Source organism: Encephalitozoon romaleae, chromosome X (assembly GCF_000280035.1).
Source record: "Encephalitozoon romaleae SJ-2008 chromosome X, complete sequence".
In the NCBI taxonomy this organism is placed as follows: Eukaryota; Fungi; Microsporidia; family Unikaryonidae; genus Encephalitozoon; species Encephalitozoon romaleae.
In genome coordinates this window covers 106,401-121,422 of record NC_024904.1, presented here as the reverse complement: position 1 = coordinate 121,422, position 15,022 = coordinate 106,401, and the positions used below count along the sequence as shown (strand labels likewise).

Here is a 15,022-nt window from a genome sequence, read left to right as displayed (position 1 = left end):
ACATTTTCTTCCAACGAAAATTCTTTTACTACTGTGGTTCTTTATCGGAAGAAAGCGGGTATCTGGCGCTTTTAAGGACCGATCTTCCTGTCATCTCCTTTGGCTTTGGAATCCCCATTATTTCCAATACAGTCGGTGCTACATCTCTCAATGAGTAATTAGAATCTATGTATCCCCATGAAGATGAAGGCCTACCCGGCTTTCCCTCACAGATTATTAGCGGAACTTTACTTGTTGTATGAGTCTTACAGCAATTTCCTTCTTCATCTATCATTTTTTCGGCGTTACCATGATCTGCAGTCACAATAAGAGTGTATCCATTCGATTTACAAGCCTTATAAATTGATCCTATGCATTCATCTGTGAACTCAATTGCCATCTTTGTTGCCTCGAGATTCCCTGTATGCCCTACCATGTCAGGAGGTGCAAGGTTGGCAATCACTAGGGGCACTCCACTCCCAATCTCAGCAATCACAGAGGAGGTTACTTCCTTTGACGCCATTGATGGGGCTGCATCGAATGATTCAACATTTGGGCTGGGATGTATTATTGTTTTTTGATTCAGGAATGCCTGCTCCTTGCCTCCATTGAAGAAGTAAGTTACATGTGCTTCTTTCTCCTTCTCTGCTATGTGGGAATGTATCATCCCGTGGCTAGACATGATCTCTGCTAAAGTGTTCTTTACACAGACTTTCTCGAAAAGAACCTTCGACTTAAGTTCCTTTTTATATTCCGTCATGGTTATTATGTTATTTCCATTCTCGGCAAATCTGGAGGTAATCTGCCTCATTCTGTCTGCTCTGAAGTTAAAGAAGATGATGGTATCTTCTGGCTCTATCTTGCCTCTTTTGTCAACAAGAAAAGGTCTGAGGGTCTCATCACTCAGGCCCTCCTCATACATCCCAAGAATATAATCCCGGACTTCTCCTTGCACTTCCTCTCCACTTGTCATTTCTTGGAAGCTAAGCTCTGTTCTCTTGTTGTTGCTTGCTCTATCCATCGTGTAGAACCTACCGGCTATAGAAGCAACCTTTCCAATCCCAATCTTTTGGCAGAAGCCCTCAACCTCACTAAGATATTTCAAAAATACTCGTGGCTCGGTATCTCTACCGTCACTCACACAATGTATAAATACCTCTTCACCAAGGTCTCTGAGACTTTCCAGAATACCCTTGAGATGCCTTATGTGCGAATGTACTCCTCCGTCACTGACCATTCCTACTAGGTGAATCTTTCCTTCTACTTCCTGAACCTCCTTCCTAAGCATGCTCCTAAGCCGTCCCTCCTCAATAGCCTTGTCTATCCTCAGTATATCCTGTTCAATAACCCGGCCACTTCCTATGGTTAGATGCCCTACCTCAGAATTCCCCATCAGTCCATCCGGTAACCCTACATATCTTCCATGTGCATGTAGAAGAAGACTGTGGCGGCTTTGACTCAGAGTCTTCATCCATTGGCATCTCGACTCATTCACTGCATTTCCCCTTGTGCTTGCTTCGTCATATCCCCATCCATCTATCACAACTAAACATACATTACTCATCAAAACTTATCTGTTTACATCACCTTAAATAATATCATTTTTTATTCAATACCTAGAGTTTAGCTGTTGGACTCCTTAAGCTCCTCATAATACTTCTCATATTGCTTAAATAAATACAAGAGACTTTTGTTCGACTCCTTCTCCACCACCTTCTGCACAGCATTAAGAAAGCATTTGTTCAATCCACTTATTCTATCATTCTTTACCTTGGGCTGAAGAATATTCACAGAGCTTAGCACCCCCTTCAGTGTCTCAGAGTTTGCAATCGTTGATAAATCTCCAACCCTTGCCTTAGCCCTCTTCCTGTTTGGCAACGGAGAAGATTCTACAGCCGGGCTGTGATGATCACTCTCTTCTCCAGGGTTTGAGTATGGCGACAATTGATCTCTTGCTTTTCTTTTCCTTCCCTCTTCCATTTGGGGTTTGTCCTAGACTTTTTATAAATCCTATCACCAAGAAGTAGTAAATCATAGAATAACCATTTATTGAGTAATTTAGACTGCATCCAGTTGTACTACCTCGTCCGTCCGTTTCTTTCGAAGAACCCTGTTTCCACATTCCGTACATCTGATAGGATCCTTGAGCTTTAGTTCTCTCAGAGAGGGACATTGTATACACACATAGGTGAAGACTTTCTGATCTTGATTCATCCCATTCATTAGGGCCTCACAAGTATCACCTTTTTCATCTTTCTACACAAAACATCTGCCCTTGGAAACAAGAAATTTAATAAGACTACTCAGCCCTAGTGGGTGCTGCAGAGTGGAATTCATCCAGTATATCAGATGGAATCCTATTAAGCATCTCCCTAGGGAAAATCTTAAGAAGATCCCATGCAATATCTAATGATTGACTCACCGTTCTCAACTCGTCGTGCCTCTGGCTTATAAACTCCTTTTCAAACCTCTCTAGAAACTCTATAGAAATTTTATCTTCTTGGGAAAGTGAGTCTTCTCCAACAACAGCCTTCATTGCCTGGGCATCCTTACCAATTGCATACTTTGCATAGAGCTGGTTCGACACATCTCCGTGATCTTTCCTCGTCATCCCCTCTCCGATGGCACTCTTCATCAGCCTAGAGAGTGATGGAAGTACATTAATAGGAGGATATATTTGCCTGTTGTGAATTTGCCTATCAACATATATCTGCCCTTCAGTAATATATCCCGTAAGATCCGGAATCGGATGTGTTATATCATCATTTGGCATTGTCAGAATTGGAATCTGGGTTATTGATCCATTTCTTCCTTCAAGCCTCCCAGCCCTTTCATATATCGTACTAAGATCTGTGTACATGTATCCAGGATATCCCCTTCTACCTGGGACTTCCTCTCGAGCTGCACTGACCTCTCTCAATGCATCTGCATAAGAACTCATATCAGTCATAATCACAAGAACATGCTTTTCTTTCTCGTATGCAAGGTACTCTGCTGCTGTCAAAGCAAGTCGTGGTGTGATTATCCTTTCGATAGTCGGGTCATTTGCCAGATTGAGAAACAGTGCAGTTCTCCCTATCGACCCAGATGCTTCAAAACTGTTTCTGAAAAAGTTTGCTGTTTCCACGTTCACCCCCATTGCTGCAAACACTATTGCAAAGTTATCATCGCTACTGTCTATTGAATCCTTCCTCTTCACAAGCCCTGCTTGTCTGCAGATCTGTGCTGCTATTTCATTGTGTGGTAGCCCAGATGCACTGAATATGGGGATCTTCTGCCCTCTTGCAATCGAGTTCATTATATCGATCGATGATATTCCTGTCTGAATCATCTCTTCAGGATATATCCTAGCATATGGATTCAAAGGCTGCCCTTGGATATCAAGATAGTCCTCCGCAATAATCTTCGGTCCTCCATCGATCACCTTTCCACTTCCATTGAATACTCTTCCAAGAATATCCTCAGACACCCCCATCTTCAAGGTCTCTCCAGTAAATGTAACCTGTGTTTCTTTGACGTCTATCCCAGATGTCCCCTCAAACACTTGGATCACAGCCTTCTTTCCACATACTTCTAGAACCTGTCCTTGCCTGATACTTCCATCAGGTAATGTCAGGCTAACTATCTCTGCATATTTCAAAAACCTGATGTTGTCCATTATAACAAGAGGTCCGTTCACACCCACTATCTTTCTGTAGCTCATCTTCGGCTCTATTCTTATGCTCTCAAGCATGTCTAGGGATCTTTGTTTTTTTTTTAAGCAGTCTTGGATAGATTTCTTTCCCAACTATAAAAAATAAACATTCAAGATCAAAAGGACTGGCATGGATAGCTGCTGACTCTACCCTGCAGGAGGTACTCATTGCTGCGTTTCCGCCCTCATGCATTCCCCTCCGCTTTAATGGCAGGTGAAGGACTCCTACAAGCCCCACAACAGCCCACAAGGAGATCCACAGGCCCATACTTACTGCCCGTAAGTGGTCGACTTATCATCTAACCACTAATTTATACCCAAGGTAATTTAAACCAATGTTTTGGTCATATTTATTTTTTCTACGTTCTTCATCATAAAATACAGAAAATTTGATTAACTTAAAGACTTTAATTCAACCATCCTATCCTTTTATCTCTTTCGGAAAACTCCTTTCTTGACTTCCACAAAGGAATCCATCATTGTAAAGTCGGCTCCACCTTCTTCCAGGTATCCCACATCAATCTTCTTCTTTCCTTCACTTTTGTTAGAAAACACGGTTTCCTCTCCACTACTTTCACTCAGCTCAAGAAATCCTGCAAAGCGATTTCCTTTTATCATCTCAAGGGCTTTCTTGTGATCCTTCCTCGCTTTGCCTTTTTTCTCATTCTCCATCTTAGAATCCATAGGAATGCTTGATTCATCAATAGAACCTCCCGAATCTATCCATGCTTTGGATTCAGAAGAATTTTCATTCTGTTCTTCGCATCCTTCACAGCTTTCTTCTCTCATAGACTCCATTATGGTGTATTCCTTGAATGAATCCTCTATCTCTTTATCTTCATTAACATTTTCACGTGGACTATCAAAAGATGAAGATAGAAAACTTTGCCCATTCAAGAAATCCTGAGATTGACTCCCTACTTCGTTAATCGAAATATTTGCCAAGCTTTTCGACAACTCTCCTACTGTTACCTCCGGACATGTTCCGTTTCCATCATCCAAGTCCTGACTAATCTCTCCAACAAAACTTTCATCTTCAACAACAACCTTTTCTTTCTCCCTATCCTCCTCCTTGTTTGCATTAGGTTCATGTCTTTTCATACATCCAGCAATCTCATCATTTTCTTCATCAACCTCATTCACTTCCCATTCCTCGTCTACTTCAGTATCCTTAACCTCAAACCCCCCACTGACTCCGCTTTCCCTCTTATGCCCAAGACTTCCATGTTCTTCACGATACTTATTAAGATACTTATCCAGCCTCACAGGTGTAAGATCCTCATGACTTATCTTTTTTGAAGTCTCACCTAGACACCCAGGATAGACAATTCCACTCTTGCTACCCCCTCCACAGACCATCTCTTTGATCTTGCTTGATATCCTCCCATGCCCTGTACCTCTCTCAGACTTCACACTCGGCTTAATATCCGAGGCTATATCCTCAACCTGCCTTGACAGCTCTTTAATCTTATCATAATCCCCGTCTCCTGTTCTCGTTTGCTTTCGCATGGGAGAAAACTTCGGCACAAGCTCTTTCTTCTCAACCCCCCTTCCTTCAGTTCCATTCATCAGGATATGCTCTACACGGATAGGCCTTCTGACCATTCTAACAGGCCCCTTCTTCACTCCATTCTCTAGGTTCTCTCTATCAACCTTCCCAGTACATCCTTTCTCCTTCTTCTCTCCTTCAAGTCCAAACCTCTCCATCATTCTTTTACACACATCCCGGACATCGGAAAATGCATCCCTTCTTCCCTTTGCCACAAGCCCTTCAAACAGTTCTATTCCTTCAGATCCCTCGGCCCATGCCTCAATCCCTTTGAAAATCGCCACCCGGACATTCTTGTTGGCACAGCTAGAATACTCATTGAAAAACCTTGCATAGACCTTGATATTCACATTCTTGCATAGCTCTATAAGTACCTCCTCTCCCCTAGAGTAAAACACTCGGCTACTCTTTCCACACACCTTGGCCAAAGGCCCTAGATATTGCCCTGCCATTTCAAACTCACTCCCTAAAATACAGATGCAACTTTTAAGAAGCCCAAGAGCACTTCCAGCAAGCCTTGACCGGTCGCTTTGCATCGACCTTATAATAAGCTCCTCAGCACTCTCAAGTACCTTTCGTGCCTCCTCCGCACACTTAACATTTGCAGCAAGCTTTAGGAGCACATCATTAATCTTCGACCATGTATTCTCATCCTCCTTCTTTTTTTGTAGTCCTACCGCCTCTTTGACGATCTCATTTAGGCTCATCCTTGGGGTTAGCCCCTCAAACAATACTCTACAAAAATTCTCACAAGTGTTTAATATAAAACAACCTAACCTGCTCAGGGCCTTCTTTCCCATCTGTCTCCAATCCCAAGATCTGCAAATCCTTCTTGCTCACTAATCAGCTTCCTGACATGCAGATTGTTCAGCCCAAAAAACTCGATTATGCTTGTAAACTCAATTCCTTCAGGAAATAGGCTTCTAAATGCATTGAACACCTCTCCTGCCTTCCCTCTTATGCACAGATCCCCTTCAGTTATTTCAAATAAAGGCTTGCTGCAAACATTTCTAATTGTACACGTATACAGAACCTCTCTTTTCCCTGCTAGAAGCTCGTCTCGTTTCCCATAATAAGCCCTTTTACACATATAATCAACAGGATAGACATTCTTCTGGCTATAGAAGGGCTTCATGCTTGGTGACGGAATCTTTCCAAGATTGTATATTACTAGATGGTGTTTTTCTTGGGGAATGTGTATCAACCCTTTCGAATGGCTGAGATCTATTTTATAAACAGGCCTATATCTGTTGACGTCTATCTCCATCCTACCATCACAAATCCTTAGTATGTCCACCAACACCCTTCGGTGGGCCTCTAGCTTTTGGAGATCCTGTCCGATCTTTTCCATCTCCTCCTTAAGAAAATCCCTTCTTCTGAGAGCTCCCATTAGTCTTTTCTGCTGCATCGAACATTCCTTCCCACTCTCCTCGCCATTCATCCCTTGGGCATCAAGTCATCCATTTTCTTCTTTGTCTAAAGATTATTTCCAGGGCATCGTAAGACTCCAGACACACAGAACATATACATTTATTATACTTCGAGCTTGGCTCTTTCACATCAGCAGGTCTTGTGCTTTAGAATCTTTATGCTTTGTATGAGCACAGGTGTAAACACAGGAAAAAAAATAGAAATGTTGTATATGCTCGAAAGCCTTAGGAAAACTGGCCCGTTACATATCCTTAGTTCATCATAAGCCTTTCTAACCTCCTCCACAGATCCTTCAAGCGGTATGTCTCCGTATTTGTAATGCCTTGCATTGTTTATCAATGCTTTCAGCATCCTAAGCTTTTCCTCGCTCTCATTTCCTTCCCTGAGCATCAGGTTGAACCTTCTCTTCATTCCCTCCACTTTTTTACTCAGTCTCCTTTCCTCTATAATCGTTGGAAGAAAATGGAAGACCAGGATAAGTACCATTGCATTCATGAACAGAAGCGTCTTGATCTTCGGCCCCACCATTACCATGGGTAAGAATATATCCCATATCATTTCCTTCCAACCATCTTCCTGCGAAGATTAAATCTATACTTTTCAAGTATAAATATCTCATTCATCCTCCGGGACGGGTTCTTACCAAGCAATTCCCCTACCATCCTCTCCAGTAGATGTATTCTATCATTGTTGATTGCATTCAACTCTTCCATAAGCTCAATCTTACACCGGAGATTCTCCATGATCACAGATCCAAAGGCCCTAAGTGCCCTAGATATAGAATCCTTCTCACTGCACACTTTATCGTAGTCCACCTTTTTCTCTTTGCTTCTAATCTTCGGATACTCATAAGACCCAAGACATTTCTCAAGAGTCATAGACTCCATTCTCTCCAGAATGCTTCTTGCCTCTTTACCAGCTTCAGAATGAAACCTCCTGCAACATTTATGTTTCAATCCGCATCTGAGACCGTTTCCTCCCATATCTCTGTCACATCTCATATTCTCATCATTGGGTATCAAAGTCTCCTCAATCTTCAGCTCAAGACTGCACAGCCTGGCTGCAAACTTTAGTGTACTCACAGACTCTTCAATGCAATCCTCATAAGGTGACAGTGTGCAGATTGCAACCAGGTTTGTGCGCCCATCCAGTGATGATTGAAGCACACGAGTCAGCTTCGAGTTTCGAAACCCCAGGTATTTCCCGTTCCCTACATTATTAACAATCGTGCAAAGTGCAAGAAGACTTCTATTTATAAACGACCCTTCCTTCCTCCTATCCATTGATCTACTCGCCCTCTCGCTTCCAGCAAGGTCTATCATGTTCAGTGTTCTAACTCTGTTGTTGCTGTTGTATGTAACTTGAACTACAGTATGTGACCTACTACTTTTTGTATTGAACTCTGTGGTTCCAAACTTTCTATTCTTCTCACACCTTTCAATAAAAGATGCAACATCCTCCCATTTATCCACATGCTCAACCCATAGATTTGAAATCACATTCCTGTTCTCGACGTTGAACATCTGAACCTCGCTGTTGTTTGAAAGGTCAAAAAGCTTTTCATTGTAAATCTCTAAGTATGATATCCCTACAGGCCTCCTGTCCAAAATATCCCGTATGGCTAGCTTTATAATCCCCTCCTCATCTCCTCCCAGCATTGTATAGGTTTTTCCAGAGCCCGTTTGCCCATATGCAAACACTGTACAGTTCTCTTCATTCAGGAACTTCTGGATCTCCTCTCTTACACACTCCTTGTAGACCTCTGCATTTGTCATATTTGTCAAGATGCTTCTGAACCCATTGTACTTCACTCTCTTCTGTCCATGGACATGCCATAAGCCGTCTTCAGATGTCTTCCATACCTCCTTGTCTCCCATGGACGGCCTTAGTCTTATGCTGACCTTGATCTTCTTATGTGTGGGGTGCATTATCATGTACTCTTGCTCTGCTTTTGAATTCTACTCAAACAGCAGTTTCACGTTCTTACATCATGCACCAGCCCAAGGGTCAAAGTATAGCACCACTGAACCTGATGAAAAGCATAGAACGACTTGGATTTGTGTAGCGAAAAATTTTATCCCTGAAATGGTAAGTGGCGTCTGAGCTAATTTAAAGGCAGAACAGGTTAAGAAGACTAGGAAGATGCGTGGTCATGTGTCGCATGGGTATGGACGTGTAGGGAAGCATAGAAAGCACTCTGGAGGCCGGGGACTGGCTGGAGGATTCAGCCATATGAAGACTTTCTTCACAAGATTCCATCCGGACTATCATGGAAAGAGGGGAATGAGAGTTTATCACAGAAAGGAGAATTCAAACTATGCCCGCCCAATCAGCTCTGCAAGGCTATGGGGGGTGATTCCAAAAGAGCAAAGATACGAGTTCTTGGACAATAGTGATAAAGTGCCTGTGATTGATGTCAGAGAGTTTGGATATCACGTTGTGATTGGAGGAAAGTTACCTTTGGAAAGGCCAATAGTGGTCAAGGCCAGATACTTCACCCCGTCAGCAAAGGAAGAGATCGAAAGAGTTGGAGGGAAGTGGATAATTACCTATTAAACTGTCTTCTTTTGATAGCCTTCATACGTAAGCTTCTGTTTTTTGATATTCTTTGTAAGCTTCTTACAAGCTTATTGTCATCCAAAACAAGTGAAAAATGATGAGTTTGATCAGTCCTATAAATTCTTTGTTTGAGATGGAGGAAATCGAAAGAGATAGAGAAGCTGTGAGAAGGATGAAGAAGTTTGACAAAGAAACAATGGAGGCAGCACATAGTGAGAGCCTTAAAAGCAAGAGAATCAGTTATATTCCAAATCTTGTTTCGATGAGCACTTCTAAGCATGCGAAGAAGAGCACAAAGCCTGGGGTGCTCAGCTTGAAAATAAGAAGCATGAGTACAAGGAACATTTTATTTGCAGTTTCCGAGTCGTTCAGGAACATCGACAAAAAGATAATCAGGAAGCTTGAAAGAATCAAGGAGGAGCTCATTAAGAGAGATGATCTCTTTGAATGCATAGTAGACCATATAGAAAGCATGGATGTGATAGAGGATGAGCTTTTTTCGTGGTATCCTGGGCTGAAGACATCTGACATATTGAGCTTTTTTCTTGATCTTATGCCTAATCTTCTGGAGAGGTATAAGAAGTACTTTGTGAAATCTCTAGTTCTTCACCAGGACCCAAAAAAGAAGATCCTGAATGTGCTCAGAGACAGACTTCACAAGAACCTACAGTGCTTCGATATCATTGAGAGGGATCTCGAGCTTTTTTCGAAGTTCTCAAAAAATCTTTCTCCCGAGGGGCGGATCATTACTTCCTCCTATTGGTGTGAGGACGATGACAAGTGTGAAGATGCCTTAAGGCTTTTCCCCCAACTTGAAGACAGGGTATGCCTAAGCCCGGATGTGTGTGTAGAATTGTTCCATCCGCTTTCGCACGCTGAGGTCCAGATAAATGGAAGAGACCTAGTTGTATCATTTGTGCAGCTTAATGATCTTCTGACAAGGAATTCCAGGTCTCTTGACTTCTGGATGAGGGAAGGGATTGTGGACAAAGACTGGGTGTACTTATAGTGGCTGTGTGTATAAAATAAATAACTCTGGGGAATTGGGTGTCCTATCAGATTTTGAAGAATCTAGCGATCCCCTGATGTCTAGATTTTTCGAGTCGGCTGATGAAGAGAGGGAAGAGAACTATAAGGCTAAAGTAAAGGAAAAGACATATGAAGAATCTGAGAAGCAAAGCAAGAAGGAAAAAAGACTTTATGATCTGCAATGCAAGGTGATGGAGCTTGAGGAGGAAGAGAATCAGAAGGCCTTTGACAAGAAATTGAAGAAGATGCTTACTGATGTGAAGAAAGTAGAGAACCATTTTGGCAGAGCACTTCCTCCATTTCTGAAGAAATTTTTGATGTCGCCAAAGGTATATACCAGATCACACAAGAAAGCTATTGACGAGTTACTGTCGAGGTACGAGCCCAAGGAGAGTATTGATACCCAGAAAGAGGATAAAAATGATGAGGAAAGGATATCCAAGGACTTGAGCAAGATACTAGTGATCAAAGATGGTGAGCAGAGGAAGAAAGAGTTAAAGGAGTTCAAGGACAGCACCAAGGACGGAACAATGAAAGCCAAAGCTTTGATAGCTCTTCTGTCGGCCTATATGAAGTCCAAGGATGGAGTGGAGATCATGAGAACAATAGATGAACTGCTTGATTGTTTCATAGATGGGGAGGAGGATGTAGTGAGAAGCATGCTCCTGGAGAACATTGATTTTTATCTCGAGATTCTGTATGAAATCCTTGACTCTTCCAAGATCACCCCTTATAGCAAACTGCTCAAGAGACTCTCGGACATTAGCAGAGAATCTGTTGAAGGAAGAGTCTTACAGTTTGAATTCTTTAAGCTAGGAAGAGCTACGGAAACAGACCATCCATTGTTCAAGCTTCTTTACATTGATAGGGTACAAGGATACAAGGAGTCGAAAGAGTATTATAAAACCATGGGAGACACCATTGGGGAGACAAAGATTGAGCAGGAGGTGCTGCAGGAGTTTGGGATGTCCTCGTTCAAGAGTGGAGACTTTGAGACATCTTTTAAGGTTCTTTCAAAATGCTCTGGGGTAGAAGGCTCGAGCCATGAGACTCTAATGAAGCTTCTCTGTGTAATACTCAACGATAGGATCAGGGGAACACAGATCCACAATGAGTTTCTTGAAGGCTTCAAGAGTTTTGGAAGGAACAGATTCTGCCTCCCATCCGGAGACAATACATTTGAGGTATATAGATCCTTCTATCTCTTGAACATGCTTGACATGAAGGGCGCTGGAGATATAGTAAGAAGATTCTGTGAGAGGTTTGAAGAGGACATTTGGTTCAAGGACTTTGTAGAATCAAGAATTAAAGGCTAAATTTATTTGACTGTCTCTAGACTCCTCTTAATGAAGATCCTAGTCACTGGGACACCCGGGGTGGGGAAGACAACCTTTTCATCATTCATATCAAAGAAGTTCAAGATTCCACACATCGAGATAAGTAGATACATAGAAGAAAACAATCTGTATGAGGAGTACAGTGAAGTATACAAGTCACTTCTATTTGATGACAAGACTGTGAAGGAGTCCTTGAAAAAGCATGTCCTTGACAAGGAATCATATATAATTGACACTCACAGCTGCGGAATGGTGGAGAGAACAGCTTTCGATCTGGTGTTTTTGCTGACTGCGCCCATTGAGGTTCTTTACAAAAGACTTAAAGAAAGAGGATATGATGAGGATAAGATCAAGGAAAATGTGGAATGTGAAATATTCGGCGTTGTAAGAGAGGAGGTAGAGGACCTCTTTGAAGAAGGATATTATGTTGTTGGAGAAGAAGGACTCACGTTTGAAGAGGCCGTGGCAATTATTGGTAAGAATATGGATGGAAGACTTAAATAAATATTTCCATAATTTTCAATTCATTAAATGATACGTACGAGCCCATTTCCAATTAGATGAGAAACAGCACTTCTCTTAATGAAGTATATCCTGTCTTTTTTAAGCTCTATAAGATCTCCTTCATCCATCACCACCCCACAGTCTTCCAGTGTGATTATTTGTACAAAAAACTGTATGGGAGGCGTTGAAATTGTGAAATCGAAGTGGCTGAAGGGCTCAAGATACTCTCCGAGGATGTCATGGCATCGCCTCATGTACTCTTCCTCTTCACAAGAGAGCATATCAGATGTTTTTTTTGCAGAGAAGAAGTCGTCAAAAAGAGATAGAGATCGATGGAACTTGTAGCTCCTGAGTATTCTTTCGTTACGTTCCTTAAAATATTTCATCATGACATAGTTCACAGAAAGCTCCTCGGATATCCCTTCTCCAGCTAGCCTCCTAACCCCCTCCATCTTTGCGTCTAGATACTCATTCTCGCCTTGTATTGCCTTTACCTCTGTATGCCTATAAGGCTTGAGGGCACTCGACTTAAGATCCTCAAGGAGACACGACCCGGCTTCTCCGAAAATCATAGGGATGTTTTCAGACAAGGATTTCTCCCTTCCCCATATCTCATCACATGAACTTACACAGAAGTAACCAAAACAATTTAATATAACAGAACTACTTGTTCTATTAGGATGCCTACTCCTCAGACTTGTGCTTAGAAGCATGAAGCCGGACCCATTCTTTGGCTTTCCTGTTATACTCTGCTCTGTTATTTCGGTACAAATCTGCAGCCTCCTTGTTTAAAGGGTCATCAGAATTTGGATCCTGCAGTAATGAAATTATGGACAAAAGGATCTTATCTATTGTTAGAGCCGGACTCCATTGATCTTTTAGAATATCCAAGCAAATGTTCTTCTCAAATATGTTACAATGGAATATCCTTGTCTTGAACGTCACCTTTGGCGGGCTGAATGGGTAGAACGGAGGAAAGACTATCAAAAGTTCAAATATTCCATCTTCGTATACAGACCCAGGTGGCCCAGTAATCACTGCAATCCATTTGTCTAGCTCATTGGGGCTTATTGGGCTTGCACTGCACCCTGGCGGTGGATCTCTCGACATCGATTCCATCTCAATTGCTAGCCTGCTATTCTTACCATTAGTTGTTGCCATCTTCTAAAATAGGGGGCTAAAACTTTTTAGAAACAAAACATACCTTCAATCAGAAGAAACATCTTTCCTGATTCTTTATTCCATTACATCTAATGACCCTCTCCGTGCCTTTATCTCTTTTCCTTGCCCTTAGAAGACACATCCTTCGAATCTCCATCATCCTCAGGAACCTCAATTCCAACTTCTGTTTTTAGTGCTAGCTTGACATCACATAATTCGACAACGTCTTTCTTCCTGTGATAAGCCAACGCACATGACATATGGATGATGTGGTCAACAAACCCGTCACAAAGCTCATAGATAAACTCCTTCACCTCCTCATCAATATCCTTGCGCTCGATTAAATCCTCTATTGTTTCCACATCGGAATCTGCTTCACGATTTACATCAGAGAATTCGCCCTTAGGCCCTTCCGAGCCATTCCTCAGTAAATCCTTTGAAAATGCTATTTCACTGTCATCCTTCTTTGCTACATCTCGTGTCTCCTCTTTCTCTGACATTATATCTAATCGCCAAAGATCTTCTAGGTTGGAAGAATATATCTCACTTCTTTCCAGAGAGACAGGTGTCTCATCCAGGATGTCGGCCTTAGGAATTTCTGTTCTTGCCATCCCAATTTCCTCATCTTTGCACGTGAAATTTTGAGTATATTGCCCAAAACACCGTCTCTTTCCAGGTATCTCAGGATATAACGAGCATACTGCTGCAGAGCTACCTCCTTTATATGTTTGAGGTGTGGTGCCACTTCCATAATCCGAGTAACCTGGAAAAATTAGATGCGGAGGCCCGGGCCTTGGGATCTCTTCTCTTCTTCCATATGGGCCATACATTCGATTTCCTTCGATCCACCCTATCGGTGGCCCCATTCCATTCATTCTTCTCTCATCTCCCCTGGATGAGCCCCATGCTGAGGAAGGCATCGGTATCTTTTCCGTCATTCCATATCTTTCTTCGGTTCTACTTATTTCATATCCGTTAGGAAATCTGCCATCCATATCATATATACACTCTCCTCCCACACCAAATCCCGTGTACTGCCTATTAATCCTCGATCCAGGTGTCGTCCACATTCCATGGTCATCATAAACTCCATTAAAGCTTCTGTATCTCATCCAATGAGGTCGAGCATAGGGAAATCCTTCAATACTTCCGTTCTGTCTTGGGAAACCTGCAGGGCCCCACAACGGCGTTCGTTCTTGCCTTCCTGTAATAGGATATCCCATGGGCCCCATCCACATAGGCCCACCTTGTTCCATAGGCATTCTCCATCTTCCATGAGGAATAGTACCTTGCATATAAAATGGCTCCCCTCTACTTGTCCCATAGCTCATGCCTCCTCTACCACTCACCCCATTCCAATCCACAGGCCTTCCCATAGAAAATCCCATCACAGCCCTCTCTTCTCCAATCACTCCATCCTTTGAAGAAACCATCGCTGCTTCCTCCGTCCTGGCCTTGACAAAGTCGTCTATCGAAAATATTCCAACGCTGTTCTTCCTTGACCTAATAAACTTGGAATGCATCCTGAAAAAATACGTTAACTTCAATCTGTTCTCTTCATACTCTTGGAGTATCTCCTTGCTTACATTCTTATTATCGACAACCTTCCTCTTGCTCTTCTTGTGCTGCTTCACCAAGCCGTCGAAAATCGCCTTCAACCTCTCTCCTTCCTCAAAAAAATTCATCTATGGGTTGGGTACCTTGAATGGTAGTAACACATCTTCCAAGGGCATAACCATTCAACTAACTGGTCAAAAGGCTAAGTCAAAACAATAATGT

At 42.3% G+C, this 15,022-nt stretch overlaps 14 protein-coding genes across 14 annotated transcripts; 4 read left to right on the top strand and 10 right to left on the bottom strand.

Moving 5' to 3' along the window:
* Window positions 1–28: 28 nt before the first annotated feature.
* EROM_100940 (phosphoglyceromutase) lies at window positions 29–1,543 on the bottom strand (the record flags this gene model as incomplete). Its single annotated transcript, XM_009267132.1, has 1 exon — window positions 29–1,543. The coding sequence occupies one exon, from the start codon at window positions 1,541–1,543 to the stop codon at window positions 29–31; it is 1,515 nt and encodes a 504-aa protein (XP_009265407.1).
* Window positions 1,544–1,602: 59 nt separating this feature from the next.
* Window positions 1,603–1,959, bottom strand: EROM_100930 (hypothetical protein; the record flags this gene model as incomplete). The annotated part of the gene is made up of 1 exon (XM_009267131.1): window positions 1,603–1,959. One exon carries the CDS (start codon window positions 1,957–1,959, stop codon window positions 1,603–1,605), a length of 357 nt encoding a protein of 118 aa, XP_009265406.1.
* A 319-nt stretch (window positions 1,960–2,278) lies between these two features.
* Window positions 2,279–3,712, bottom strand: EROM_100920 (vacuolar ATP synthase subunit B; the record flags this gene model as incomplete). Its single annotated transcript, XM_009267130.1, has 1 exon — window positions 2,279–3,712. The coding sequence occupies one exon, from the start codon at window positions 3,710–3,712 to the stop codon at window positions 2,279–2,281; it is 1,434 nt and encodes a 477-aa protein (XP_009265405.1).
* A 390-nt stretch (window positions 3,713–4,102) lies between these two features.
* On the bottom strand, window positions 4,103–6,022 carry EROM_100910 (hypothetical protein; the record flags this gene model as incomplete). The annotated part of the gene is made up of 1 exon (XM_009267129.1): window positions 4,103–6,022. The coding sequence occupies one exon, from the start codon at window positions 6,020–6,022 to the stop codon at window positions 4,103–4,105; it is 1,920 nt and encodes a 639-aa protein (XP_009265404.1).
* EROM_100900 (hypothetical protein) lies at window positions 6,004–6,663 on the bottom strand (the record flags this gene model as incomplete). Its single annotated transcript, XM_009267128.1, has 1 exon — window positions 6,004–6,663. One exon carries the CDS (start codon window positions 6,661–6,663, stop codon window positions 6,004–6,006), a length of 660 nt encoding a protein of 219 aa, XP_009265403.1.
* A 119-nt stretch (window positions 6,664–6,782) lies between these two features.
* EROM_100890 (hypothetical protein) lies at window positions 6,783–7,211 on the bottom strand (the record flags this gene model as incomplete). The annotated part of the gene is made up of 1 exon (XM_009267127.1): window positions 6,783–7,211. The coding sequence occupies one exon, from the start codon at window positions 7,209–7,211 to the stop codon at window positions 6,783–6,785; it is 429 nt and encodes a 142-aa protein (XP_009265402.1).
* Window positions 7,208–8,587, bottom strand: EROM_100880 (kinesin-like protein; the record flags this gene model as incomplete). Its single annotated transcript, XM_009267126.1, has 1 exon — window positions 7,208–8,587. One exon carries the CDS (start codon window positions 8,585–8,587, stop codon window positions 7,208–7,210), a length of 1,380 nt encoding a protein of 459 aa, XP_009265401.1.
* Window positions 8,588–8,795: 208 nt separating this feature from the next.
* EROM_100870 (60S ribosomal protein L27A) lies at window positions 8,796–9,209 on the top strand (the record flags this gene model as incomplete). Its single annotated transcript, XM_009267125.1, has 1 exon — window positions 8,796–9,209. The coding sequence occupies one exon, from the start codon at window positions 8,796–8,798 to the stop codon at window positions 9,207–9,209; it is 414 nt and encodes a 137-aa protein (XP_009265400.1).
* Window positions 9,210–9,306: 97 nt separating this feature from the next.
* On the top strand, window positions 9,307–10,221 carry EROM_100860 (hypothetical protein; the record flags this gene model as incomplete). Its single annotated transcript, XM_009267124.1, has 1 exon — window positions 9,307–10,221. One exon carries the CDS (start codon window positions 9,307–9,309, stop codon window positions 10,219–10,221), a length of 915 nt encoding a protein of 304 aa, XP_009265399.1.
* A 76-nt stretch (window positions 10,222–10,297) lies between these two features.
* EROM_100850 (hypothetical protein) lies at window positions 10,298–11,557 on the top strand (the record flags this gene model as incomplete). Its single annotated transcript, XM_009267123.1, has 1 exon — window positions 10,298–11,557. One exon carries the CDS (start codon window positions 10,298–10,300, stop codon window positions 11,555–11,557), a length of 1,260 nt encoding a protein of 419 aa, XP_009265398.1.
* A 30-nt stretch (window positions 11,558–11,587) lies between these two features.
* On the top strand, window positions 11,588–12,082 carry EROM_100840 (putative nucleotide kinase; the record flags this gene model as incomplete). The annotated part of the gene is made up of 1 exon (XM_009267122.1): window positions 11,588–12,082. The coding sequence occupies one exon, from the start codon at window positions 11,588–11,590 to the stop codon at window positions 12,080–12,082; it is 495 nt and encodes a 164-aa protein (XP_009265397.1).
* A 23-nt stretch (window positions 12,083–12,105) lies between these two features.
* EROM_100830 (hypothetical protein) lies at window positions 12,106–12,795 on the bottom strand (the record flags this gene model as incomplete). The annotated part of the gene is made up of 1 exon (XM_009267121.1): window positions 12,106–12,795. One exon carries the CDS (start codon window positions 12,793–12,795, stop codon window positions 12,106–12,108), a length of 690 nt encoding a protein of 229 aa, XP_009265396.1.
* EROM_100820 (ubiquitin-conjugating enzyme E2) lies at window positions 12,767–13,243 on the bottom strand (the record flags this gene model as incomplete). Its single annotated transcript, XM_009267120.1, has 1 exon — window positions 12,767–13,243. The coding sequence occupies one exon, from the start codon at window positions 13,241–13,243 to the stop codon at window positions 12,767–12,769; it is 477 nt and encodes a 158-aa protein (XP_009265395.1).
* A 110-nt stretch (window positions 13,244–13,353) lies between these two features.
* EROM_100810 (transcription initiation factor TFIID subunit) lies at window positions 13,354–14,928 on the bottom strand (the record flags this gene model as incomplete). The annotated part of the gene is made up of 1 exon (XM_009267119.1): window positions 13,354–14,928. One exon carries the CDS (start codon window positions 14,926–14,928, stop codon window positions 13,354–13,356), a length of 1,575 nt encoding a protein of 524 aa, XP_009265394.1.
* Window positions 14,929–15,022: the final 94 nt, after the last annotated feature.